Source organism: Cebidichthys violaceus, unplaced genomic scaffold, assembly GCF_023349555.1.
Source record: "Cebidichthys violaceus isolate CVI_PGR_0920_01 unplaced genomic scaffold, fCebVio1.0.p SCAF_13, whole genome shotgun sequence".
NCBI lineage: Eukaryota > Metazoa > Chordata > Actinopteri > Perciformes > Stichaeidae > Cebidichthys > Cebidichthys violaceus.
Window position 1 is genome coordinate 1,717,741 of NW_027176296.1, and position 18,770 is coordinate 1,736,510.

At 42.9% G+C, this 18,770-nt stretch overlaps 1 protein-coding gene across 2 annotated transcripts in view; it reads right to left on the reverse strand.

The window, feature by feature from the left end:
- The window catches only part of agbl4 (AGBL carboxypeptidase 4), a 372,526-nt gene that overhangs the window by 133,435 nt on the left and 220,321 nt on the right, over positions 1 to 18,770 (reverse strand). For both annotated transcript variants that reach the window (XM_068707293.1, XM_068707292.1), the window contains one exon: positions 14,303 to 14,397. In XM_068707293.1, the coding sequence (XP_068563394.1) occupies positions 14,303 to 14,397 (95 nt within the window). The remainder of the gene's footprint in view (positions 1 to 14,302; positions 14,398 to 18,770) is intronic.

Genomic DNA, 18,770 nt, shown 5'->3' on the forward strand with positions numbered 1-18,770 from the left:
TGTTCTTGAGCAGGGCATTAACTCCCACTGTAGCTGCTTGTTCAATGTCAAAGTTTAAGAAGAGCAATCCGAATCTTATAAATCAAAACCAGACTGCCGGAGCATCTCAAAACACCCACCACTAAAACAAGGTGACAGCCGGTATTTTCTGTTGGTTAATAATTTAGTGAGGATTGAAGGCTGCTCTTGGCAAGAAAGAGTGAATTTGCTGTGTTTGTGTCTGTCAGCAGCAAAAATTCCAAACACAGTATTTTTTCGACTAGAAGGGGGCACCTTGCCCAGCCAAGGAATCCCAAATGCACCGAAAAATATGGAGCGGCGCGCTTCACTGCCAAACACATTAGCTCTTGTTCTTTATTTAAGCCTTTGTCAAACTATCTGTGGTACTTCACTCACACAATGCCTCTTCTCAAGTGCTCACTGGCCAAGTTTTGCCACTCGACACCAGTCGCGGAAGGGTGTGCTGGTATTGAAGGAGAGAGGAGGCTCCTCAGCTTGGTCTTTGACAGCCCCCTTGAACTCTGTGGGCTCGGTGATAAAGTGGCTTGATGAGTGGGCAATCTCTGTCTGCCAGCTGCTGGCCTGGCCAGGGGAGCTAGTAAGGTGCCAAACCCTGTGAAGACCCAGTGCAAACAAAAACACACACACACATGCACAGGGAGATGTGAATGTATGATGGTACGCAAACACAGAGTTATTTGAACATGTACAACCATATGTTTGGCCCACACCTGCAGGTATTCACATACACTCACTGGAGGTGTGGAAAGTTCACGATTCTAAGATGCGTCGCGATGTGATCTCTGTGTTTCACTGATGGTGGAGTTTTGCAAACACACACACACACACACACACACACACACACACACACACACACACACACACACACACACACTCTTTGTGCGCGGAGCAGAGAGGCGGCACATGGTAGTCCAACTTGTTGCTGTCGCTACCAATATCAGCTGCTCTGTTTAAACACTGTTGGGCTGAAGAAGCATGCATGCAGGCTGTTTCAGCTGTGGTGTCGTTCTCTTGGGAGATGCAGAGACTTACACTAAGGAAGAGTAGAAGAGATAGGAGTGTGCCAGCCGCAAGGTGAATTCATGCAGTGTAAAATGCTGTAGGCATTCAGTGCTGCTATGTGAAACCCCCGTTTTTGTAGATTGCAGCACACTTGTAATGCAGACAGATTTATGTTTTGTTTTGTTTTTGTAATATTTATTTTCTGAGGAGGCTCACACAGATACTGGTATTAAAAAGATGCTGCTTTTTAAATTAGACTGTTGTATTTAGATTTTTTTTAATAAAGTCTTTATAAATAAAAAAAAATAGTTGCTTGTATTAAATTAATAAAAAGTAGCCTTGTGTAGTAATATAGAAAACTGAGGTGAATCGTAATTGAATCGTGAGGCCAGTGAAGATTCACACCTCTAATATTCACTCAATAGGTTTACACACAAACAAATGCTTATTGTATACAAACAAACAAGTCATTATTGTCACAGTTCAGTCATCCAGCCATCAGTAATTTTCCATTGATCCTGCCTCTGCCCCACTCAACCTGTCAGCCACGCCCACCTCGTCAGTTCACTCCACTCACCTGTGCACACAGCTGCCTCTCATCACATGCAATCAGCCCAGCATATAGTCACCAGCTCCACACTCACTCCTTTGCCAGATTGTTCTTTGCCATGCGAGTCTTTCCAGCGTTCTCCTGCCTGTCTTCCCGGTACCGACCTCGCCTGTCCCTGATTCCCTGCTTCATCTGCCTCCTGGTTATTCGACCTAGCCTTCCGTCCCTGACCAAGAACTTTGCCTCTCCTCTCCTGATTCCTGTTTGCCGGTTTCTAAACCGTTTGCCTGTCTGCCGGAGTCTAAGTAAAACGTTGAACTTTTTACCTCTGTCTTCTGGGTCCTTTGTACTGCAATTGGGTCCATACACCACCCGTTACAATTATATAAAGTCACTGTTGTGGCAAACATACATACATGTAGCTGGTATATAGAGATCCACGGTGCTGATTTACTGTAAAGGGGTTAAGCTTTAACACCGGCCTCCAGTCGGTTATCAGAGCGCAGGGAGACCTGAGGAAGTGACATCACATGTCCTTAAAGAGAGGCGGAGAGGGACACAGCGTCGGCCATTGAGTGTGTGGAATCATGTGTATGTGTTCAATATTTAAATCTCAGACCCACATGAAAAAAATCATAACAAATTCAAACCCTGACCTGCCCACTGAATGCATCAAAAAACATTTCTATTTATATATTCATTCGTTTTTACAGCCGACTGAACAGAATGCATCACTGGGTCCCTATGCCCCGACTCTATAGACTCTCAATCTCTGCATCTCTTTCTCTACTACGAGCCTACAAGTGTGCTTCTAGCCCATACATGCTCCTGCCTTCAAGTCATGTTTAGCTTTAGCTTTAGTTTGCAATCAAGAAAAAGTAAGCATTCAACAACTACACTGAAATCTTTTGAGTTGTGACAATCATTCTGTCTTGAACATATTTCTTGTATCGATATGGCAAAGATTGTTTTTTAATATATTTTTAGCCATGCTAATGAGATTGCTCTTGGGATGCCGCTGTCTGTGAATCAGTCAACCCAACACTTGGACTGAAATATTTCAACAAATATTGAAGATTTTGTACAGATATTCACCGAAGTGAATGAATCCCATTCACTTCGGTGATCCCCCTGACTTTGTCTCTATCGCCACCATGAGGTTGACAGTTGTGGTTCTGAGTGAAATATCTTCTGTTCCGCTCAGGATGAACCGTAATAACTGCGGGGATCCCTTAACTTTTCATCGAGCACCAACACTTTCATTTGTCCAACACTTTCATTTATGGCCCGAAATCCCTGCAAAAACTGAAGACATTCCCATCAACCTCAGCTGTACTTTGTGTTAACTGTTATTAAGCAACTGATAGCATGCTAACAGGCTAAACTAAGATGGTGGGCATGGTAAACATAACAAGAGCATCTTAGCATCGTCATTGTGAGCATGTTGGCGTGTTAGTGTTAGCATTTAGCTCAAAGCGCCGCTGTGACACTTTTTTTTTTCCTGAGTAACATCGACATTATCAAAGGGTTTTGAAGACACAGCACAGATACATTCTCATCTTACCGACTGCAGCTGCCTAAACTAGCCGTGTAACACTTCAGGTGTATTTATTCCACTTGCCAGCATGCATATCAAGACATATACTTTTTAATTCAACCACATAATAAACTAACTTTACTTTATTGACATCCTACTGAAGTAGAAAACACACGTAAATGGGAAAAAATCATATTATCATCATTGGAAATAAATGAAAACTATTTCACACAGCCCTTTGACAGACTGATTGACGACCAGAACAGCGAGATTTCTGTGAGATAACAGCAACATGACTCCTACTCTTTGCGCCATACATATTCAGATGTCATTAACTTTTGGATCTCAAATAGATTAGGGGTTTGTGTGTTGACATTCATGGCTTTCAAACCGAGCAAGGAGCTTTCTGGCTGATTGCGCCGACATGTCAGCTGATAATTCAGGAAGTAGAAAACACATGAGTAGATTGGACGGCATTGTTCACCAAATGACAAGATCTGTCTTCCTCTCCGCCTCCTTAATTATCTTCCTCGGTTATAATTACACGTGTGAAGGTCCTGAGGACAATCACTGTTGTGTTGTACTGTCTGCTGGCTGAAGTTTGATGAGATAGGCAGGAGATACTGTAGAGACTGACACTGGCTGGAAAAGAAGGTTACTATTTGCCGTTTGAAAATCACAGGCATTAATTATAAGAATTATGCTAAATTAGCATAAATCAGTCTGTGTCATTACGTTTGATTAGCAGCACCGTACACATCTGCTGCTGCACCGATACATACTGTAAAATGACACAACAACTTAACAGCGTAATGTGACTGAGTTAAAGTAAAATGTTGCAAAGTTGTCCTTTAGACGACAGTAATTGTTCCTCAAAATCCACAATATTACCGCCCATAAACAGCTGACAGTTATGACACACCGGAGGCTTTCATTAAGAATAGTGATGACGGAGAACAGTGAGTGACCTGGGGGTCCTTAAGCAGCCTTGTAATTCTCTCTAATGAAGCCGATGAATAAATGATTTGAGGCGTTGTGCATGAGGAGTCTGATCCCCCGTCAGCATGTCCCTGCGGGGTTAGAAGGAACCTCAGAGGAGTCCGCCTCATTCCTCCTCCCCTCCACCTCCTCTATCCTTTAACCCCCACTTGTTTTGCAGCCATCTCCTCCCCTCCATTCGTCCCTCTCACCTTCCACCCATCCCCCCCCGACTGTCTGTGATCCAAATCTCCTCTAAAACATCTTTTCCTGGACTGTGGGAGTTGGCAGATAGCGAAGGCCACCACCAGACTGACTGACTCATCCCGTCATAAACAACTGGTGGGTGCCGGCGTGCCGGAGCCCCTCCAGTTTTAGACACGCTCCTTTTGACAGGTCATTTTTTTATGATGCTGATTGTTATTTTCCCTGTTATTGTTTTTCTTCCCTGTGACTTCAGATGGGGGGTAAAAGTGCAACTCTCTGAGATCAGGCAATCTTACTCTCTGGGACAGAAAACAAAGATGACAGTAATAAAAAGGAGAACCAATTGCTTTTTCATTTCATTTCCTCTGGGAAATCAGGCTGAGGGAGGAATAACGGGGCTATAATAATAAAGTTTAAGAAAAAAGGGGCCTATGGCTTTCCATTCCCTAAGCAAAGCACAAGCAGTGGCCACTGTGGACAGTACAGCTGCTCGGGGTCAAAGACGTTATTGGAGGGAAGGCAATAGGACGTGAAGCAAACGGTGGGAGCAGAGGTGACAAAGTACAGTTCAGGGTATACAGGAATACCTAGTGCTAAGAAACACAGTATCCACACTAAACACTTTCCTAATTCACCTTTTTTTCAAGGAGATAAAAGCCTTTTTCCAAGTTTTACAGTTTTATGTCTATGTCAGGAAAATATGAAAAGTGACAGAGGAGGAAAGATCCAGCTGGGTATTCCCTTGTAGACCAGGCACAACATTTAGGTAAACTGAAACTGCTCTGAAAATCTGATGCTAGTAGTTAACATAATTCTACTTAACCAGAGTGGTTTTTTTAACAGTGCATCATTCTATGCTGTGGCATCGTTATATTACAGTGGCACATAGTGCAGCTATCTCCGCATGACCATCCAAGTTAATGGGCCACAATAAAGACACCACTGTCTTCATTTTATGGCTCAGTCTTCTAATGGCCTACTTGGCTTTCTTGCCTGTTCTCTCAAAGGAGCCATCTAGGTCTCTTTAAGGCCTCTGATATTCTCAGCACACTCTTTCTTCCTGGCCGATGTCTCCCTCCATCCATTCCTCCGCGCTTCCTCATCCCTCCCTCCCTTCTTCCTCCCTCCATTCCCGACAGCTACAGGCAGCCTGCGGTAGCCCAGGGCCTTTTCCCGTGCCTTTAGTTTCATTAGTGGGCCCCAGATGCTTAGCTGCTTACAAAATTATGAAGGGCCAAAGCCAACCACCTCCAGATGGGACCCATCTATATTCAGATGAGCTGTTTCCTCACATTCGGAGCAATCCCCCCCTGATGTCCTACAGTGTCGTCAACAAACATGCTGACAAACACAAACACAAGCGAGTACAAACAGATGCACGCATTCACAGTGGAAGCCATGTGCACATGTCATGCACACACCCGGGGCCACCCAGGCAAACACACACACACACACACACACACACACACACACACACACACACACACACACACACAGGCTCTGGCATGGCTCTCTCTATGTAAGAAAACGATAGCTTAATAGCTGGTGCACTGTTGTTTTTGCCGTCAGCTTGATCTTTTATGTGCTGTATTGTTTGGTGGAAGGTGATGCAGGTCATTTTTTTTTTTTTTAAATAGCCATTTTACAAATGGACTAGTGACAGACGATTCAACTGCAGGCTCCCTCAGATGACTTGTATCAGGGCTTCTCAACCTTTTGTGTCTTAAATCACACTTTTGATTCTTTAAAAAATTCAGAGGACCACCTCCCCAAATGAAGGAAAAAACATCACATGGCGAAAATGTATATATACATAAATTTTCGCCATGTGATGTTTTTCGCCATCACAATTTTTATACATACACATACACACACATATATATATAATTATTAATAATAATAATCATGTATTTATTATTTGTATATATCATATTGATTACTTCCTCAGATACTCACTCACTCATAGGTGTTTTCTGTGATCACAAACCTAAGCCTAAAGTGATCTGATGGCAGTTATTGCCAACAAATACTGGCAAAACAATAATTAAATTGAGCAAGCATAATGCAATAAGCGGCAGTGCATAACCGTGTGCCCCTGATGTATTGGTAGGATGTATATTATGTGGACAATCAACTAGCCTAGCAGTAAATGGAGGGAGAGTAAACACATAATTATTCCATCAAACTCGTCATATTTCAACCTTTTTCTTTCTCTCTTTCCTCTGCATCTGTTCCTTTTGTAACCTTAACTCTGCTGCAGTAATTAAATCACAGGCACAAGTTTTGAGACAGTCCAATCCCCAAACTTCACACTCCATTTCACCCAGATGACACACCGGATGCATTCGAGCAGCACAAAGAGGAGACCCATTTCAATACAATCACACAAGCAACACATCCATGGAAGTGTCCTGATAAAAAAAAAAGAAAAAAAAAAAGGTGAAAGCAAAGATTTGAATGTGTTTTGACAAAGTAACTGAGGGAGATGCTCAAAAAGACAAAGGGCTGTGTTGAGAGCTAATGGAGGTTGTGTTTGTGTGTGCGGCACTCCATCTGTGTGGTTGCACACTCATGCTGACGTGTATCTACACAGAGAGAGGGGTTTTTTGCATCAATGAGTGCAGAATGAGATGAGAGGCGAACCCAATTAGGGGACAAAAAGGATTTCTTCAAGGATGCATTTCCAGAGAGGAAAACAGTTTGCGGGCCCGACAGCTGCAGACACTGGACATGCACGACACCACTGTTGACTGCAGCTTTTTCAGCTGACCATCTGAATTCATTACAGTGTCTGACACACACACACACACACACACACACACACACACACGTATATAGACTCATGTGTTTGGCAGAATCAAGCAGTCCTACAAAGTGTCCTAATGTGTCCCGTAAACACCTGATAGAAAGGCTTTGTGGAATCGCTGAGATACCCATAATCCTTTAGCTGGAGTCAGGGGGTCGGCTCATCATCGTGCTTAGCACACCAAATGAGCTTAAAACAGGCTATAGCCAAGCATCAACACACAAAAAAACCCTCACAGTATTCTGCACGGCCTACAGGCTTGGTTCCTATTCATGCAATGTGAATGTAAATCCAGCGTGGGCCTGTGGAAATACGTTAGGAGGAGCCGTAGCAGAATTTGTCTTGTGTCACACGGGGCTAACAACGACAAAACATTTCGCACCGTTGACGAGAGCAGGCTGCCTGAACAAAGAGGGGTGAAGGTGAGGTCCTCCGCCTACAACACTAAAAGGCAGGCGCTGACTTACATTACAGTAATCAGGGGACTGCTGGCTGCAGAAAAACTGCAACGCCTCACCTAGTTCATTATAAGATGACACAACCAATTTGTACCTCTGCCTGCTGCAATCTACCAAATCTCCCCTGACAAAAGCATTTAGATTAGAGCGCTTTCAGAAGGGGGGGCTGCACTGACATGCGTACCCAGCCTGTAAAAGGGGAAATGAAGTGCCTTTTTAATTCTCCTCCAGGCAAACATAAAACTGTCCAGGTAAGTCATTTGTGGGTTGAATAGAGAGCCAGGAGCAAGTTGCCCTATCTGTCGCAATACCGCTCGCTTTCACTCCTTTTTTTTCTATTCCTATACGCTTTTCTCTGAAGGGAACTCTGCACAAACACTTACCATTGTGCATATTTGCAGCCGACAAACTCACACACGGCCTTATCCTCATCTGGAAGATTATTAATCTATTTGTTACATTCTGTCCCATTATTTCTCCCACATAATCCTCTTTCACTTTCTTTGGCAGCATGCAAATGAGTTTCTGTGAACAAGGAAGCTGCATGTGCTGTTGATTGTTCTGATTGGCGCTTCTCGTTCTCTCTTCCTCTCTGTCTCCCTCACCAGCTTGTCCTACCCAGAAGACTCCCAGATGGAATAGAAAAGTGGAAACGGAAGGGAGGTGCCATTTCATCTAACAAAATAGAGCCTTGTGATCACTTTCCTCTCTCAAGTCTTTAAAGACAACTGGAGTGAGGCGGAAAGGGAAGTAATTTCCCCGGAACATGAACACCACTCCACAATTTTCCTACAGAGTTGCCAAGTGACTTTCGCAGCGACAGTACATCAGGTATTCTCTTTCTCCTCCTGCAAATATTCACTCAGATTCATACATCACTCACATTTCCTCTCGGCGGTCGAACTGGTGACAGATAATTAGGTGTGTGTCTGTGCGCGTGTGTGTCGCTCCCTTTCTCCATGCGCTTGTTTTTTATTAAAAGATTTTGTCCGTCTCCCTTATCACACAGACAGTGTTGACGGAGAAGGAACATCATATATAACATTTTTTTTTAATCTAAGAATCTTATATGAAACCCATAGCCTTGCTGTCTGTCGAATGATTGCTACGGTTCCCACTTCCAAGCGGGGTTGAGAGCGAGGAAGCGGCACAAAAACATAGTCTCTGTTTTAAATTAAAACACACGCAGAGATACAGGCCGCGGGCGCAGTAAAGGTGTAATGAAAATTATGTTACAGTAACACATTGCAGTAAAGCTGTGAGATTGAGGAACATGGACGTGGAAAGACAGTAAAGCTTCTCTGGTCTCTTGAGGAAGACGGCTGACAATCCATTTCTTTTCCCTTTAGCCTCAAGTCTAACAAGTACGACCACAGGGAGATGAGCAAAGAGGGAAATAGGTGAGACACTAGTACTAAATATCATTGTGAATTGGTTGCAATACAAGTCAACAACAACATAGGGAATTTATTCATTTCAATACATCGTGTTATTACTTAACACGCCACTCAGATGTCATCTCATACCATGGAGACTCTTGTTGTAGCAAATCCTTTTTGTTTTACATTCTTAAGACACTTTGTAGTTGTGATTAGTTTTGTTGCATAGTATCCGTTTGAATACAGGATACTCCTACTGAGTGTGTCTACTGAGTGTGTCTGCGTGTGTCTGATTTAGGTCAGGGGAGGTTGTGGTCGTAGTAAAAGCCAGGATGGGCGCCTCAAGTGTTCTCAAACAGCAAACTGGGGGTCGCTTGATGTTTTTATGAAGCGAGTCTGTTTGGAAATGAATCGTTAGTCTCGGTTTTATTGCTCAAATTACCCGAGCCGGTCCTTGTCCTGTTTGCCCTTAATTAACAAGCGTTCAATTCCCCTATTAATTAGCACAAGCTATTAGCTATTTTACATCACTCTTCATTTGTCGACAATTAAAAGGTCTATTATTAAAAGGCACACCACATGGTTAATTGGGCAAGTGGCTCAGCAGCAGGAGAGGAGAGGAGAGGCAAGAGGACAGTGCAGACACTCTGAAGGTAGGGAGGAGTCGGAGAGGTCTACTGGAGCTCTCACACAACCTTTACAGTCTGTCTGTCTTCAATTTGCTGCCTGACACTTTGTCCTCGAGAGAGGGACCGTCTCCCTCACTACTGTCACACACTTGCTGCATTCGGACTCCGGCGGCACGGCTCAGCAGTACGAGCGTTAGAGGATGGGAGGTGTGTGTGTGTGTGTGTGTGTGTGTGTGTGTGTGTGTGTGTGTGTGTGGTGCTTGAAGAGGTTTCTTTGTGCACTTTCATTCATACTGCAGGACCTGCAGTACTGTATGTGTAGAATATCAGTGGGTCTCGGGCATCCCCTCTGCTGCAGCATCGGTTTGATCCCTTTCTGTCATTTTTGTTTGTGTTTAAATGTTTAATCAGAGTCAGAATCTCTTTATTATATGAATAGAAAACATGTGATCAGAGAAAAGGGAGCCTGACACTTTATGATGTGTTTTGTTTTTTTGTCTGTGCTTTAATTAAGTTCAGCAACACATTTAACTGAAGCTGAAGATCTGATAACATGGGGAATCCAAACATTATGGGATAACACTGAATAAACGAACAAAGAACAACATTCTAGGATAACAAGGCACGATACAGCAGAACCAAAACAAAGCAACATAATAAAACTGGGAAAATAAGTCAAAATGTGAGAGGACGAACTGGAGAAGAAGAGAGTTTGATAGAGAGAAAAAAACACGGTAAAGACAGACAAAGGTGTGCAACGAGAGACATACAGGGCAGTGGAGGTATCCTCTCTCTTTAACTCACCCTGCCTCACCTCTCCTCACCCCTCGCCCTCTGCCAGGGCTTAACAAGTGGCAGGGGGATGCAGGCAGGCCGAAGCTGTGCTGATTGACAGAACAATTACTGTTAACACGCACCACGACGGAGAGGCAGACATCTCCAAATAGAAATTCACTATGTTGTTGCATCACATGCTTACAGGAAGGATTTCGGTAGAAAAGCAAAATTGCCCCGACTGACTGACTGACTGACTGACTGACTGACTGGGAGCTGAGCACGACTGCTTGAAAAGCACTCCCCTGTTTTTTGTTTCCTTCCGTAAAAGAAGGGAGAAAAAAGCATTTACCCTTGATCAAGGTTGGCTGGTTCTAACTTTAGAAGCAATGTTTGGCAAACCCATTTCCTCCAACTCTGACTGTTCATCTGTTAGCTCAGTTAGAGGTGGAGCTATTTTTATCCACGTACCTACTGACTGACGAAGGAGTGGAAAGTTAATTAAAAGAGACACGACTCATCAGAACAGTTCCAGTAAATTATACATCACGGATCTAATAAGATAGAAATGATGTAAAGACGTGTGTTTTAGCTTGTGAGGTTAAAGTGACAACAATGTCAGAGTTAAATGTAAATGATGTTTGCTTGAATTGTCTTATGTATAGAGAGAAGTTTACACACTATACACATGGAGTTAAAATGTCAATGAGGATGTCGCTGTAGAGTTACTAATTGAATTGTGGCCGTTTTGTTGCACAGATGAGAAGGTTTGTTCTTTTGTATTTGAAATTATGTAGGAGAGATGAAACGTTTACAAATCGATTAGCTGATCAACAGACACTTAATCCGCAAATGATAATTCAATAATCAATTAATCATCTCAACCAAACTATCTCTATTTGAAAACATGCTGCTTTTCTCTAGTGAATACAATTGCAAACTGAGTTTTGGACTGTTGGTCGGACAAAGCAAGATATTTGAAGATGTCACTTTGCACTCTGTGAACTTGTGATGAATATCATTTTAAATTGGCGCCCTAATGTGTCGTCTCGGAAAACATCTTCTGCTGTCATACTGCTGCCTCTCCTTCTCCTCCGCTCCACACGGGACTCTCTACGAAGCATCTGTTGGTTGATGCAGTCAGTCTCATGCAGCCATCCTGGCCATTTCCATCCCCGGCATTCCGGCCTCCAACAGCTGCATTACAACACGCTCTCTGACTTTCTAATTAGCTTATCTCGGGAAAATAAGGATACTGGGCAATTCTTTGCTCTAGCAGTCTAACAACTAGCAGGCCTCAGGGAGAGTGGCTGGCACCTAATGTCACCAAGGGGGCTGTTGTCTTAGTCAGATTGGTACAAGAAAATATGGTTTCCTCTCTTTCCTCATAAACACACTCACTACTTTTCTCAATTTCTTGGATTTTTTTTCACTTTGGACTTAAAAGTCAATTACAAATCGCAAAAGCCAATTTAATTCCAAAGATGTAATATTGTTGGTGTTCAGGGTGAGCAATGAATCTCGCAACTAATGAAGAAGGTTTGCTTTCATTCAGCAGCTTCTCAACTACACAGATTAAGCTACAAGAGGCTGATCATGTTCAAATCCAGAAAATGAAAAAGAAAGTGTTAATTATCTATTCCTATAATGACAAAGAATAATATTCATTCTGCGGGTGTTTGATGAACTTTGCGGTGCAAAGGGTAGTCTGTGCACTTAAGGAATAAAAACCCTTATCTTAATCTGTCATACATTTCAAGAGAAATGTAGTCCTTTTTAATTAGTTTGTCCATCATTCGCTGTTTATCAAACAGGTAACCTGTAGCTGTGTTTGAATGCCACATGATACAGTAAATCCGGGCCTCTGTTTGCTCTGATGTCTCCAGGCTTAAAGAGTGAAGGATGGAATTAAAAGAGGGATGGAGAAAGAGATGGAGGAAAGATCCTTCCACCTGTAGCAGTGAACGTCCTGCAGGACTGTAATCTGCCAGTTGTCTCTCACAGAGACGCCCAGCTTAGCCGAGGCCAGCCAAGCCCTGTAGCCTCCAGCGCCAAACGATGCCGGGCCCCAGGACATAAGGCACCTGCACGGGGAGATAAAGGCTTCAACTCCTGGGCTAATACTGACGATTCTTTTGATAAATACAGACGTGGGGGCGGGGGCGGGGGGGTTGTGTGGTGGGGGAGAAATCTTCTCCCGCTACCTCTCTCTCATTCTCTCCTCCCTGTCTACCTGTCTCAGTAATCTCTTTTTCTTGTACTTTGTTTTTTTTTTCTCTCTTCCTCCACACTCTCGCTGTCTGTTTCTCCACAACTCCTCTCTCTCCGTTTCTATACCTCCCTCTCTCTGTACCTTCTTTATCCTGTCCTGTGTGAGTTTGGATCAGACAGGCGAAGCTCTCCATGCTCTGCCTTTTTATTTATTCCATATCTGTAACTGTCAAAAAGAAGATTGCTACTTTAGGAGCTGTCTGTGCTTTGTTGTGCTCGCGGAAAGTCAAATGGAGGAGGTTGTGTTAAAAGCATCTTGACCACTTTGTGGGGACACAAACAATGTCAGCTGCGGTCTTGGATGCCCCAGACAGTTGAAAATGGTTCTATAAGTGCATGACACATGAGGCCTTTTGGATGGCACAGTGCTGAGAGGAGCGGTTAAAGCAGTATTAGCCTGGGGAGGTAATTGGAGTCGGGCCTCTGCTACAGTACCTCCTGCTGTGACTGTCACTTAAATACCTATTTATGAGAGCTTATTGCAACATAAACATGGCCAGGGTTACACGATTAGCGTATTACAAAAAGCTCTGAGACCTGAATGACCCGACAAGGCTGCTGCTCAGATTAACACCTCAGATGCCAAATGAGGAGTCACGCCCATTCAGAAAGTGGGACGATAATTACATGGCACAAAATGCCAGTCACACGCATGAGCATGACACTGTTATCGCATGTAGAGAAACGGGAAGGTAACTTTGCTTTAAAGAGTTGTCCACACTGTAACTGACAGACTAACTCCACTCACATGAGAAATAACACCAATTTTAAAGCGAGCACTTGCCAGCTTCACTGCAATAAATATACGGTTTGCAGGATGAAACAATAGCAGTGGCTGGCAGTTAAAAAAAAGACATATCTCCACGAGCAAAAATAGATAACTCTAAGTGCAAAGTTGCAACTACACCACACAGAGTCAAAACAGAGCGAGCCAGCCGAGCTGAGCTGCATCATGTTGCGCTGTGCTGTATCGTCGACAGCAGTTCATCTTTCCTGTCTACGGTGTCGTGCCCATTGTCTATTCCCATTAGCCTGTGACCGGCGTGCTACGGCATGGTCGGTGCGGGTGCTAGGCTAGCAGACGGCTCGGGGTGGCAGATGCCTGGCTTTTCCGCGGATGCCCTCCATCAACTGATGACAGATGTCAGGGCTCCTCTTGGACGGCAACACTTCATCACGCTACCCTGTTCCCCCTCCTCGCCCCGCTGGATTCACCAGCCTGCTTGGCAGTCCAACCCCACTGCACCAGCCCCGCTCCCTCCTGCCACACCTATCTATCCATTCACTCACACAAACACACACACACACACACACACACACACACACACACACACACACACACACACACACACACACACACACACTCGCACATCTCTGCATCCATCAGTCAAGCGTTATTACATCAGACAGCCGTCATACTGGCAACCAATGGATCACATGCTAATGTGCCCAGACGCATCCACTCTGGAAATCTAAAGTATCAGTCTTTGGTGTGTGTGTGTGTGTGTGTGTGTGTGTGTGTGTGTGTGTGTGTGGGAGTGTCGACTTGCAGAGAAGAAAAGTTTTTCAAAGTTACGGAAAGACTTCCGTAAATTCTCTGTTTTATTTTACAGATGAAATAACATTTAAGTGCAGAGCATTCCCCTTTATAAAATAATGCCCATAGAATTTGTTGTGATTGAACACTTACCATTTGGGCCGGCTGGTAGACTTCACTACAGGAGACATTCCATCTCTGTACAGGCTCTTGGTCTTGGAGAAGTTGACCACATTGAAAATGACTCTCTGAAAGACAGTGAAGAACATTGAAGCCACATTAAAGCCACAAATTAATAAAAGTCGCAGTGGCATTTTTGACCACTGGTAGCAATATTTGTATGAGTTTGTCTGTGTTTTGTTTGCTTATTTGTTTTTAATGTGCTGAGAAATACATCTAATTTAAGTTAAAATTTAAAAATCTCTTTTTATCTTGAAATGAAAAATCCTAAATATTACATCTTATTTCATGATATCTTACCAAGCATTGGCAGATGAATTTGACAAGCATAACACAGAAAGGTTGACTCATTCTTTACAATCACTTCCTTCTCATGTGACGTAAGAGTGGCTGTAAAATATAAACCACCAAACAGCGGAAGAAGCTCAGAGAGAGGTAAAAACTTTCCACTCCCACAATGGATAACACCAACAACACACCAAATCACCACACATTAACATTACAGTGAGGAGATAAAGCAGCTTTAATGTCCCGCAGATGATCCCATGTTGCAGTAACAAAGTTCCCGATAAAAGGCAGCCGCTCCGAGGAGTGCCAGCCTCTAATCTGGGAGGACATTACGGTTCTCCCCCAGAGGGATGCTGCCTGGCCCTAAACATTAAGCTCTGCCTGGAGCTCAGAGGACAGCCATGGTGTCTGGCTTTCCACCTCCTCTGGACCAAGGACTTTCTTTTTTTGAGCTAAAATATTGTGGAACAGCCCTTCCTTTCCCCAACCTCCAGCATGCATGATAAGGATCCGGAGGAGTGGGGAAATGTGGACAGAGAAATGAATAAATACACTTTTTAAAAAGTCAAATGAATGGCAATGGTAATACTGCGGTGAAGTAAATGAATCCTATTGATGGGGCATATCAAATTACCAACTTAGTCCAGGTGGTGGAATTTAACTGGGTGCTACTGAAATCCTATTACAGACTCCCCTCCCTCCTCTCCCTCCTTTTCTTTCTCCTTTCCCTCCCCCTCATCCATTTCTCTCTTTTTCTCCTGCCGAGCATCAGAGGAATGGGGATTGCGGATTGTGGCAAGCTGATTCAGACTTAGGTAAAATGACATCTAACTGATGTTGAGACTGGCAGCAGGCTCCTGTAGCAGGGAGATAAGACCATTGCTGCTGGCATTTCAATTACACTTTACTGCCCCGCACATCTGTTGCGAGAGCTACTTTTCAGCCTTTTCCCCTCAGGCAAATACAGCCTTATTCTGACTCCGCTGGCTTTCTTTGACTGCACAGCCTCCTTCCTCATTCTTTATCCACAGCAAATTCAGATTGTCTTCTTCCTTAGCTCTACTATACCCACTGTTTGTAATCTATTTGTTCGGCCTGTTTAACTCAGAGGGAGCTGAGGCTGGACAGGAGACAGAGAAACAGAAGAAGAAGGCTGAATCGTAGGCAGAGTGATACACAGTACAAGGGTGTGAGACAGTAAAGCAGAGAAAAGCCGCTGCTGCTTGTAATAATGTACAGCAGGGACAGACACAAAGAGACAGAGGATAACTACACAACAGTGCTAAACAGGGGTGGCAGGGAGAAAGTTACTGAGAGGTAAGGAAAATAAACTCTACTGGCTCAGTGGACAGATGTGGAGGACACAGACAGGTGGGCTGGTAGGTGGGAGGCAGGCACACGGCATGCAGAAGTCTCAGTCTCCCTCTGTGCTTTTCTGATTTAATTGAAGCTAAATAGATTAAAGAGAATATTTTGGTTCAGGCTGTGACTAAACATCAGATCACAAAGTCAGTCTTTAACCTACAAGACAAGAGGAACTTTGAGAAGCTTGAAAGCAAAGCAGGAAAACCGTGGAGATTTTACTAAGAAGAACAGACCAGCAGGGAAGATGTTTGTACTTTTAAGATACAGGAGTGTTGTATGATTGTGTAGCGCAGTATCTGCTCTCTAGTAACGGCTTCATTCGGTGTCTCTGCTTCCTGCTTTCTATAGTTACAGTATTGGAACTGTTGATTGGTGTAACATCTTCTGCTTCATCTGCTTTTAAGCACTATACAAATATACACACACACATTTCTAGTGTTTAGTGTCTCAGTGAGTTCTGTAGTCATATTATGAAAATAAATTCTATATCCGTATGCTATTTTTGTCAGGTGGAAGACCATATTTTCTTTCCCCTTGCGTCTCCAAACGAACACAACTGTTCGATGGCGGTTGGACTAACGTGTTATGTTTACTCAGTATCAGGAGGACCAGTGCAATTTTGATATTCGTTTTTGCATGAAATTGTACACAGCTTATCACAAATGCAAGCACAAAGATAAATGCTTCTGGCTTTGGTTGACAGGTGCTTCAAAATCAGCAAAAACATTTCATGTATGTTAAGTTTTGCCTCTTTGATTTTGATTCACTCTTTTTTTTTATCAAGTCCAGATTAAAGGCACAACTTTAAATGTGGTTAGAACAGGTTCTGGTTTAGAATAAATTTATACCAAAACGTCATCCACAGCTGTTTGGAGAATCTATGAGGTCCTTCATTTTCAGTAGAATAGATACATGTAGGCATCATTGAGCACCAGGATTGATATGAGCATCTGAGAATCTCTTATTAGAGAATGTGAGGTCTACACGGCCATGTGAGCTGACGGACACGTCACAGAAAGGGATGCGATTTTCGTCTATAAGCTAAATAAAAAAACAATGCTGTTGCTCTTCTGCATGTGGGTGTCTCTCTCTCTCCCACAAACACACACACACAGAATTTCATAGATTTAGAATCAAACTGCTGTGGGGCCAATTCTCCTGATCGTTAAAACTTGTGCACAACCAGGACCAATTTAGAACACGCGTGTGTATTTGTGTGTGATGCCCTGGAAGATTTAATTAGGCTGGGAGCAGTTAGAAGAGATTAACATCCATGCTGTCAGAGCTGTCATGTCGACGGAGCGTGTCAAAGCCCTCCGCCGTCCCCATCACTGCCGAATTACAGATTGGAACAGGTGTCTCTGCTGTGCCATGACACACACACACACACACACACACACACACACACACACACACAGTGACAATAGGCATCCTTAAATATTGCATACAAACTACTCTATTTTTTTAAAATTAGTTGAAAACAGTTGAACCTCTTTTGGCTGACCGAGTCTTATAACATACAAAACTGAAATGAACCTTAATGGTGCAATAAGTAAGATTTTCACTCTCTCACAGCAGCAAATAACTATAAAGTATCTGCAGGGATTTAATGAGGTAGTTCTTCAAAACCAATGACTCTAGAATTACTTCCTTGCAAAACCAAAAAATATCCAAATTTACTCATAAAACCTAAAACCAGCTGTTGTCTTTTTGAAACATTGAATGCTAAGCAAACACTCCCATTGATATGTGCTGTACGTGTGACCGGTGCATGTTTGAGGTGACTCATTTCTGACCCCAACCTCTTTGCTAACCTTTAAACGGAGTAGCCGGCCAGCCACAAGGCTCGGCACTAAAATAGCCTCGCTGGTGCCTCTTCAGGATAGGATTGCATTTAGGACCAAACACTGTCTTTTGATCTCCATCGATCCAGCCTGTGGCCAGAAAGCATTGCTTCCTGGAAGAAAGCCGGATGAATTATTAAAGGCACCGTTCTAAATGTGTAGGCCAAGAGCTCCAAAGAGAGAATCCTTATGAGAGTGATGGCTGAGCAGACTTTATTATGTATGATCTGAAAAATATCAATGTCTCCAGACTGTGAAAACTGTTACTGGGTAAATTAAGTTTTGAAACCACACTACTTAAACACTTGTAGGTTTTTTTTAACAGAAATTATAGATGAACAACGTACAAGTAGAACTGAAGGTTTAGACTTTATCACTGATTCAAAAATACAAAATACAAAAATAATTATATATATATATATATATATATATATATATATATATATATAGGCCTTTAACTGTTGTTTAACAACATCATTATTTGAACAAACCTAATATCATAACAGGCCTAATATAATAGCAGGTAAATGCCTTTTTTAACAACTTCTGCTGAAATGTCAACATGAATATTGGTATTGTACTGTATAGAAGCCAAAACTAAAATGACATGTTATACAATTACATTACCCAGTATATTAAACACAATCTACAATAGTATCAATGTAATGTAAGTGCAGATCGGAATGTAAAAAGTGTGTAACTGAGGTCACTGTGGATGATCTACAGCTCAGAGAGGTGTCCCATCATAGTTTTGGCAAGAATCCATTGTGCTGAATGCTCTATGTGCAAGCAACAGAAACTGAAACCGCTCCGGAGACTATTTGTTGTTGCTGGTCAACCAGACCAGAGCAAAAATTTGATTTTAATTTTAATTCTAAAAATAGTTAATCACAGAAACATTCCCACAACACTGCAATTGAAATGCTGCCCAATGGTCTGAAAGG